Below are 10,704 nucleotides of genomic sequence, written 5' to 3'. Positions count from 1 at the left end.
CTGAGGCAAGAGAATCACCTAAGCCCAAGAGCTGGAGGTTGCTATGAGCTGTGATGCCAGGGCACTCTACCAAGGGTGACAAAGTGAGACTCTAGTTCTTAAAAAAACAAAACAAAACATAGGGGTAAATCTTCATGATCTTCATGGTCTTGGATTTGGCAATGGATTCTTAGATATGACACCAATAGAATTAGCAACAGAAGAAAAAAATAGGTAAGTTAGACTTCATCAAAATTAAAAAACTTTTGTAAATCAAAGGTCTTTGTAAAGTAAAATGATGATCTATGGAACAGGAGAAAATATTTTCAAACCATGTGTATGATAAGGTTTTAAAATCTGGAATATACAAAGAACTCCTTCAGCCAAACAACAACCAAAAAGCCAATTAAAAACGGAGAAAGGACTTGAAAAGAGGTTTCTCAAAAGAAGATACACAAGCAGCCATTATGAGCACATGGAAAGATGCTCAGCAGCCTTCGGTCATCAGAGAAGGCAAACGAAACCACAATGAGGTGCCACTTCATTATGATATCAACACAAAACAAAACAGAAAGTAACAAGTGTTGAAGAGGATGTGGAGAAATCGGAACCCTTATATATTGCTGGTAGGAATATAAAATGGTACAAAAATGGCATAAAAAAATTAAACATTGGGCTCAGCCCCTATAGCTCAGTGGCCGAGCTAAGGGTGCCAGCCACATACACCAAGGCTGGCAGGTTCGAATCCAGCCCGGGCCTGCCAAACAACAGTGACAACTACAAAAACAACCAAAAAATAGCCAGGTGTTGCGGTGGGTGCCTCCAGCTACTTGGGAGGCTGAGGCAAGAGAATCTCTCAAGCCCAAGAGTTTGAGGTTGCTGTGAGCTGTGATGCCACGACACTCTACCGAGGGCGACATAGTGAGACTCTGTCTCAAAAAAAAGAAAAAAGAATAAAGGCTACTAGGAGCTAGCGGAAGGGAGGAGCTGTTTAATGGGTATAGAGTTTCTGTTTGGGAATAATGAAATAGGAAATAATGAAAAGGTTCAGAAATGGTTGGTGGTAATGGTTGTATAACATTGTGAATGTACTTAATGCCATTGAATCGTACACTTACAAGTAGTTGAAATCGTCAGGTTTGTTGTGTTTTACCAAAATAAAAAAATATTTGGAAAGAAATCAAAATTATTCTAAATATGATGATAAATGTCAACCCCAGATCCAAACAAAACCACAGCGACCCTCAAGCAAGATACATACGAGGCAAAGCACACTTAGACATCTAACAGTCAGACTGCCGAGAAATGCTGGGCGGTGCCTGTGGCTCAAAGGAGTAGGGTGCCGGCCCCATATGCCAGAGGTGGTGGGTTCAAACCCAGCCCCAGCCAAAAATGGCAGGAAAAAAAAAAAACCTGCAGAGAAGTGGAGCTGTCTTAGCAACAGTTAGACGGTGAAAAACATCAAATGACGTGTGTAATAGTATCAGAAAACGTAAGTGCCTAGGAATAAATTTAATGAAAGCTGGATTGCGCTTACACTGAAAACTATCAAGTATTTCTTAGAGAAGCTAAAGAAGACCTAAATGAATGGCACTTGTTTCCCATTGCTGGATTCATTTCCCAGAGAGTACGCGTCGTCATCTTACATGTGGCTCATTCTTTCACCAGTAACAAGCAACTCACATCTGTTTATTGTCTATTTATTAAGAGCCTTCATTAACTTAACATTTTATTAATTCTGAGTTCTTGGGAAACCATTCTATTATTTGGAAAAACATTCTTTCACTAATTCATACCATGGACAAAAAACATTAGTGAAGGTTTGTTGTTGTATATTCCATCAGTGATCATTTTATACTCTCATGATTTCGGAAGTTTTCAACCACCTAAACCTAAGTGAGAAAATAAAATTACACATGAGAATCGTCATCCGAAATACATGCGAGCGTACCTTGTGCCTGGATTGTCCCTGTAAGTTCCAGAGATTCCAGGGAAGGCAGCGTGAGTAGCAGTTCCTGTTCTGCCACACTGAGTTCGCATTTGTCTATGGAGCATTTGGTGACAGACGCCTTGTGCAGCTCAAGAGCTGGGCGGATGCTTTCGATAATGCCGCTGCTGTGAGTTAAATGGAGCTCGATGTGCTGTGAGGCTGGGAAAACCGTCATTAGCACCTTGAGCATCTCCTGGTCTATAGCATCAGCATTAGTCACATGGACTTCCAGAAGGGGAATTTTGTACTGCTTTGGAGAAAGTTTCCAGTAGCCAGTACTGATGTCTGGGGGTGCTGTGTGCCGGATAGCCATATAACTCTCCACCATATCCTCATCTTCAGCTAAATTCTGCTCCCACTCCTTCATAGGTTGAAAGGCAGCAGTATAGTCCTGATCTATAGTTGGTGCCTGTGACTTGTCTAAACACGTTTCCAGGACTGAAAAATCTGCTCGACGTGGATGTTTATTTCCTCTTATGGAAACCTGAATGCTTCTCATCAATGGCAGGCTTTCTGGGTAATCAAAAAAGTACTGTAATTTAAGTACATCCAAACTCAGGGTTCTCCCTTGAAGGAATTGCAAAATAAGTGATGAACATGCAGCGACAGTGTTGCTTTGATAAGCAATTTTTAGGGCAAGGCCCAGTAAATGATTTGAAACCAGTGAAAAGTAAGCTTGTGGAGCCATTTGCCAAAATCTCCTAATGAATACCATTTCCTGGGAAATTTCTGGACGGTGCTTCAGGTAGTCATCATTTTCAGATACATTCTCCAATGACTCTTTATCATCCACCAAATGAAGTAAATGAGATACGATTTTTGGTCCTGCCTTCGTTAAAGGGCAATTGGAGATATAGTTCAAAAAGTTGTTGTAGGGCTTTAGAGCCATCATGGATGAGTTGATTTGTTTCAAATAATAAAGGCCCAAGTCTTGATCTGCCTGTCTGTCTGAATCCAGGAGTTCAATCAGCCTCCTTGCAGCAAGAAATTCTTGGAATGGAGGACTTAAAAACTGGTAGACTGGTCTCAGTCTCTGGGCTGTAAATTTGCTCATCAGGCACATGGTGAGATCGCCATCTTCATCAACCCCTGCTTCTTCGAGGTCGTCATCACTAAACTCAAAACAAGATGAAAAAAACCCTTTCAAGGCCAGCTCGCCACAGGAGGATACGGTTGCTTGGAGAAGTTCAATGGTAGTTTTGTGCCTTAAGAAAAGGCATTCCATATAGGACTTGAAAACAGCCACATCATCAAAAGACGGATCAAAAGGATACTGAAACCAATTAGCACAGACTGCTGCCACAAAAAGGGGAGTTTTATGACTCTCCTGCAAATTTTTTTGCCTTCCAAAATAAATCCGAAACTTTAGCAAACGGGCCATGTTATGTGAAAAGAGCTTCCGTAATATACAGATAGTATTATAGAAGGGAAAGGCTTTGATCTCTAGAATTGTATCTAGGTATCGGCGGATGTCCCTGGCCCGGTTTGTACGGACGGCAATCAACAAGCAAGTCCGTGAGGAGTGGTTTTTTTGAATCAGTCTTTCTACGTCTTGAGGGACTGAGCCCATTTCTTTGTAGTCATCGAGCAGGAATAACACCTGATTTCTTAACTGCTGGATGATGTTCCTCAGGCACATTTCAGTGACAGATCCTTCTTTCTCTAGGAGTTGGTCAGAAATGATGTCAGCCAGCCCCTGGCCCGGTCTGGTAGCACTGAGGGAAAGGTAGAAGACCAGCTGGAACCTGTTTAAGAAGGGGCAGCATCCTGATGCCCATAGGAAAGCTATTTTCTTAAGGAAGATCGTCTTTCCACTACCAGCTTCGCCTTCCACACACATGACAGAGTTCAGCTTGGTGAAGACCTCGGGCAACACCAGGGGCTCTTGTACAAGATTGCTGATGTCCTTTGAAACAATGGACAGATCACAGCCCAGCAAGTGGTCCGTGGCTAGACCAGAAGAGATCTCAAGCAAAGACAGGCGGCGGAAACTGGCATTGAGGTAGGCTGCTCTCAGGTGCTCATTCAGACTCTTTGCCTCTTGAAACCACTGGGGTTCACCCTGTGCCATCTCTGTGGAGAGAAGAAAGGGGGGCACAGCTGGGATTCATATTCACATCTCTCTCAGTCCTAATACCATACTCTTTTCACTACCTCAATCTGCCCATCTACTAAGGACGTTTTAGGCCCTTCCACCGTCTCTGTGACATTCAGTTTCCTCTACAAAATCAGAATGTGGGGAGCACATGTCCAAAGTGCCCCTCTTAACATGGAGACCTACACATAATGTGGCTTATTAGCAGCACCACAGGCTCGGCAGGGTGGCGCGCGCCTGTCATCCCAGCACTGTGGCATTGCTTGCAGCCAGGAGTTTGAGACCAGGCTAGACAAAGGAAGATCCTGTCTCTCAAAAGAAAAGTTGAAAATTAGCTGGGCATGGTGGCACATGCCTGTAGTCCTAACTACTTGGGAGGCCAAGGCAGAAGGATCCCTTAAACCCAGGAGTTCAAGGCTGCAGGAAGCGATGATCGAGCCATGCGCTGCAGCCTGGGCAACATGGCAAGACCCTGTCTCAAAAACAAGAGCAACAAAGGGAAGCACAATGGAGTATGATCATTTCCCACTTTAAAATCTCAGGAAAGAAGCTTGCTGAATGGTGCCTTTAAATACTAGTTTATATTTGAAATGTTGATTACTGTCAGTTTGGCCCCGGGAGCACTCTGGAGATATCACAGAAGCCCTGACTTTCTCTCAGATGTGATACTCTCCACTGCAATCTGCTCCTCTGTAGCAGCTCTTTGCACAATTACAAATACTTTTTCTTTTCAAACCCCCAGTCAATGCAAATATATTTACACAGACATAGAACCCATATGCCACTTCAAGCTTCTTACCTGGCAATATAGAACTATCCGCAGCTGAATCTTCAAGATTGCTTTCACTTGTGCTTTCCTTTGAAAAATAAAATCCTCTATTAAATCAAGATATGCATAAAGAGAGGGAGGAATCACATTATAATAGGAGACAAAACGTCTTCTAAATACAGCCCACCCTCAAATTGTTATGGGGACTGATGTGGGGAGTGCTCCAAACGTGAAACAATAAATCACCTGCAAACATCTGCAAGGCTGTGTGTTCCTGGTTGGCTCAGATACAATGATTCATTCCATGAGTGAATACTATCCAGGTAATCAGAATCATAGTGATTGGGGCAAGAAGGCCCACCCTGTCTATGGCCATACCACCCTGAATGCACCTGATCTCAGAAGCTAAGCAGGGTTGGGCCTGGTTAGTACTTGGATGGGAGACCACCTGGGAATACTGGGTGCTGTAGGCATTTAAAAAAAAAAAAAAGAAAGACCCTCCAAAAATTGTAGACACAGCCTCTGTTCTTGTTAACTACATTTTTAATATTACATTACCTAGGCTGCAGAAAGTTTACGCTTCTCTCTTAAAAAATAATCTATCTCCCAATTTTTTTCTTCAATGTCATTTTTCAGTTCACAAATATAAAAGATGAATCAAAAGAAAAGCAAGTTGCTATTTTTGTTTTCTTTTTGTGGGACGACAAACTTAACATACCTAACATATAGCCTCAAAATAAGGTGATGTATGTGTGTACGTATGTTAAATTGTTAGTGCCTTATCTCCCCCTAGAACTATGCAGGATTGTTCAGCTTAAAGAGCTCAGCCTATTATATGGGTTTATGATTTTATTGGACATTTGCTTTTGTTAAAGAAATATCTTCCCTGTCCTAAAAAAGGCCACATAGCAGGTCAGGCCTTACTGCCCTCCCAATGCAGATCACAAATGAAATTCATTTAGCCTGGATGCTACTTAACTTCAGAGAGTCTCCCCCACAAAGTAGAAGGATGGACTAACTGTGCATTTCATGAAGGTAGGTCCTGTGTCTTACTGGTTGACTGTGGTATCCCTATCTGTAGCTATAATATGGTAGGTACTTAGTAGATGATTTGTAGAATTTCTTTGCTTATTTATGGAAAGAAAATTCTTGTTCAAAACAGTTTTCAATCACATAATCACATACTACAAAATAAACAAAGTGGTGATATTCATTACCATTAATTCACAAAGTTCAACATGGTTCTGAAGGCCTGGAATCACTTCTGCAGAGGACTTCATATTTTGGATAAATTGACAACTAAGTGCAAAAGTTAAAAGTTATAAAATTAGTTGTATGCAATTCAGCAGTTGTAATAGGTTAAACAAAAAGAATCAGAAATTGAGAAGACAACCCTTATCTATGGATTCTGGACATTAGTGGAAAAATTAATGAAATCCAAATGAACCCAAGATTTTAGTTAATAGTAATGTACCAGTGTACCAATTCTTGTTTTTGTTTTTGTTTTTTGAGACAGAGTCTCGCTTTGTTGCCCTCAGTAGAATACCATAGCATCTTAGCTCACAGCAACCTTAAACTCTTGGGCTCAAGCAATTCTCTTGCCTCTGTCTCCCAAGTAACTAGGCCTACGGGTGCCTGCCACAATGCCTGGGTATTTTTAGAGACCAGGTCTTGCTGTAGCTCAGGCTGATCTTGAACCCATGAGCTTGGGCAATTCATCTGCCTTGGTCTCCCAAGTGCTAGGATTGCAGGCATGAACCACACACCTGGCCCTAATTCTTAATTAAAAAACAAAAAAGACAGCTGGGCATTGTGGCAAGTGCCTGTAGTCCCAACTACTCAGGAGGCTGACACAAGAGAATCACCTAAGCCCAAGAGTTGGAGGTTGCTGTAAGCTGTGACACCACAGCACTCTATTAAGGCAACATAGTGAGACTCTGTCTCAAAAAAAAAAAAAGAGAGAGAGAGACAGTGTTGGCTGGGCATGGTGGCTTACACCTGTAATCCTAGCACTCTGGGAGGTTGAGACAAGCAGATAGCTTGAGATCAGGAATTTGAGACCAGCCTGAGCAAGAGAGAGACCCCATCTCTACTAAAACCAGAAAAATTAGCCAGGCATTGTGGTTGGTGCCTATATGCCCAGCTACTCGGGAGGCTAAGGCAAGAGGATCTCTTGAGCCCAGATGTTTGAGGTTGCTGTAGCTAGGCTGATGACAAGGCACTTTAGCCTAGGCACAAAGTGAGACTCTGTCTCAAAAAAAAAATTATGACACAGGGATGAATTTGATATAAAAAATAATAAAATTAAAAAGAGACAGAGTCTTGCTTGCTGAAATACAGTGGTGGCATCATAGCTCACTATAGCCTAAAACTCCTGGTTCATGCAATTCTTCCACCTCAGCCTCTGAAGTTGCTGGGATTGCAGGTGTGAGCCACCACATTGCTACTGATATTTTATTGACAAATGTATTAGGTAGTGTAAGGTGTTAGAATTAGGGGAAACTGGCTTGGCACCCAGAGGTCAGTGGTTAGAGCACTGGCCACATATACCAGGGCTAGTGGATTCGAACCTGGCATGGGCCTGCTAAACAGTAATGACAAGTACAACAACAACAAAAATAGCCAGGCATTGTGGTGGGCACCTGTAGTCCCAGCTACATGAGAGTCTGAGGCAAGAGAATCTCTTAAACCTAAGAGTTTGAAGTTGCTGTGAGCTGTGACACCACAGCAGTCTACCGAGAGCAACATAATGTCTCACAAAAAAAAAAAAAAACCTTAGGGGAAACTAGGTAAGGTAAGATACAGGAACTCTTTGTGTTATCTTTGCATTTTTCTATAAATCCAAATTCTTTTAAATAAAAAGTTCATTTAAGAAAAACTTCATTGATATCAAAACTAAAGAATGGCCACAAACATACTCTCTAAAAACAATTTGCCAAGCCGAGCGTGGTGGCTCACTCCTCTAATCCTCGCACTCTGGGAGGCTGAGGTGGGTGGATTGCCTGAGCTTATAGGTTCCAGACCAGCATGAGGCAGAGCAAGATCTTGTCTCTAAAAAAACTAGCTGGCCATTGTGGCAGGTGCCTGTATTCCCAGCTATTTGGGAGGTTGAGGCAAGAGAATCACTTGAAGCCAGGAGTTTGATGTTGCTGTGAGCTGTGATGCCACAGCACTCTACCAAGGGCAACAATGTAAGACTCTGTCTCTAAATAAATAAATACGATTTGCCAGACATCATAAAACTAGGACACAAATACCTTCTAAACTAAGTTTGTTTGATGTCCTTTTTTTTTTTTTTTTTTTTGAGAAAGAGTCTCACTCTGTTGCCCAGGCTGGAGTGTCATGGTATATCAGCCTAGCTCAAGTAACCTAAAACTCCAGGGTTCAAGCGATCCTCCTTCCTCAGACTCTCAAGTAACTGAGACTACAAAGTTTGTGCCACCATGCATGGCTTGCTTATTTATTTATTTATTTTTGAGACAGAGTCTTACATTGTTGCCCTTGGTAGAGGTAGAAACTCACTGCCCTCAGAAGAGTGCCATGGCATCACAGCTCCCAACAACCTCAAACTTTTGGGCTTAAGCAATTGTCTTGCCTCAGCCTCCCAAGTAGTGGGGACTACAGGCACTGACCACAACACTCAGCTATTTATTTTGTTATTGTTGTCATTGTTGTTTAGCTGGCCCTGGCTGGGTTAGAACCCACCAACCCCAGTGCCTGTGGCCAGTACCATAACCACTGAGCAACGGGCGCCAAGCCTAATTTTTTACTAAAGACCAGGTCTTGGACCAGGCTGTTCTTAAAATCCTGGTCTCAAAAAATCCTCCCAATGTGCTGAGATTATAGGCTTGAGCTACCACTCCCAGCCCAGATAAAGCCTTAACAAGGAATGCTGTCCGGCATAAAGAGGGATCGTTCATATATTCTCTGAGATATTGAAGACCAGAAGGTAAAGAATAGTCAAGGCATTAAAAAAAAGAAAAGAAAATCTCATGAAAACATGCTCAACGTTATTAGTAATTACGTTGACAAATATAAAAATTTGGGCAATACCAAGTTACTGAGGAAGCAGACCAATGAAAACTCATCTAGGCTAGTGGGAATATAAATCAGTACAAGCACTTTAGGGAAAGTTTTGTGTAATCTAATAAAAGTTGAATATGTGTCAACCCTATGACTCTGCATTTCCATGCTTTGTTACACATCCTAGAGAAACACACATGAGCCCAGAAATACACACAAGGATGTTCACAGGGCCAGGCACAGTGGCTCGTGCCTGTAAGCCCAGTACTTTGGGAGGCTAAATCAGGAGGGTCACTTGATGCCAAGAGTTTGAGACCAGCCTGAGCAACATAGTGAGAACCTACCTCTACCAAAAATTTTTACAATTAGCCATGCATGGTGGTGTGTTCCTATAGTCCCAGTTACTGGGGAGACTGAAGTGGGAGGATCCTTTGAGCCTAGGAGTTTGATGTTGCAGTGAACTATGATTGCCCCACTGTACTACATCCTGGATAACAGAGCAAGACCCTATCTCTAAGACATAAAATAAAACAAAATAAAATAAAAGTTCATCGGGCATTATTTGAATGTGCAACACTCTGAAAACAACCTAGATATTGAACTAACAGTAGAATGGGTAGATTATTATATATTCATAAAATAATAGACTCTATACCAGTAAAAACTATTACTATACAGTACACATAACTGTGGATGAATCTCAAAAATAATGTGAATCAAAACAAGCCAGTCACAGAAGAACCATGTAATGTACTTCCATTTATTTGGACTTCAATAATAGGTGAAGCTAAATATATTTAAGGACACATACACAGTTGGTGAAACCACAAAGGGAAGCAATTAACCCAAAATTGAGGCTGAGGTTAAGGGCCCTGGAGGGATAAGGACATACTCAGAGTTAGTGGGGTGGCACTTCTAAGGCACTGGCATTGTTCAATTTCTTGACTCTAGTGGTTCATAGGTTTCTATTTTTTTTTTTATTGTCTTTCTTCTTTTTATTTTTTAACCATTTTCCTAAGTGAAGTCTCTCAAGACATAGGTTTCCTTTTATTATTTTCCCATAACATTTTTGGCATTCATTTGGAAGCATACTAGTTGACAATTTTTAAAAAGAGGAAGAGAGAAAGTAAAAAGGCGCACAAAAAGCTGATAGATTCTAGGATAAGTTCTAACTGACACTAGACGGCATGCAGCTTATCCTTCCAAGAATTAAGAATTCCTTACTGTTCTCAACAAGTTACTACATACTAAAACCAAATAAGAAATGTTTAAAAAGTAATTAGTGCTGTAAAAATATCTTCAGAGCAATAAAATTTAATAGAAGCATTCATTTTAAAATCTGTATGTATTAATATTTATTTATGAAAAAAACTTACTAATCACACAGTGAAAATGGAACAAATTTCTTCTTGAAACTGAACATTTCTACAGAATTTGGTAAAATTGGGCAGCACCTGTGGCTTAGTGGGTAGGTCGCCAGCCCCATATGCCAAAGGTGGCAGGTTCGAACTTGGCCCCGGCCAAAACTGCACCAAAAAATAGCTGCTTTGTGCCTGTAGTCCCAGCTATTTGGGAGGCTAAGGCAAGGGAATTGGCTAAGCCCTAGGGTTGGAGGTTGTTGTGAGCTGTGATACCATAGCACTCTACTGAGGGTGATAAAGTGAGACTCTGTTTCTAAAAAAAATCCTCTTTTTAAGTCTAAGCAGTCACAGAAAAGAATTTTTTTTTTTTTTTGAGACAGAGTTTCACTATGTTGCCCTCAGTAGAGTGTCCTGGCATCACAGCTCACAGCAACCTCAAACTCTTGGGCTTAAGCAATTCTCTTGCCTCAGCCTCCCAAGTAGCTGG

At 41.5% G+C, this 10,704-nt stretch overlaps 1 protein-coding gene and 1 pseudogene across 1 annotated transcript in view; one reads left to right on the top strand and one right to left on the bottom strand.

The window, feature by feature from the left end:
• Positions 1–10,704, bottom strand: part of NAIP (NLR family apoptosis inhibitory protein) — a 34,716-nt gene that overhangs the window by 7,987 nt on the left and 16,025 nt on the right. The window contains exons 8-10 of the mRNA XM_003785894.3: positions 6,051–6,132; positions 4,864–4,921; positions 1,931–4,042 (exon numbers count right to left, since the gene is read on the bottom strand). Coding sequence (XP_003785942.1) covers positions 1,931–4,042; positions 4,864–4,921; positions 6,051–6,132 — 2,252 coding nt within the window. The remainder of the gene's footprint in view (positions 1–1,930; positions 4,043–4,863; positions 4,922–6,050; positions 6,133–10,704) is intronic.
• On the top strand, positions 5,198–5,306 carry LOC111723939 (annotated as a pseudogene).

Source organism: Otolemur garnettii, unplaced genomic scaffold (assembly GCF_000181295.1).
Source record: "Otolemur garnettii isolate 467f Iridium unplaced genomic scaffold, OtoGar3 scaffold00017, whole genome shotgun sequence".
In the NCBI taxonomy this organism is placed as follows: domain Eukaryota; kingdom Metazoa; phylum Chordata; class Mammalia; order Primates; family Galagidae; genus Otolemur; species Otolemur garnettii.
The sequence above is the reverse complement of the archived record's forward strand: the minus strand, read 5'-3'. Positions and strand labels throughout refer to the sequence as shown.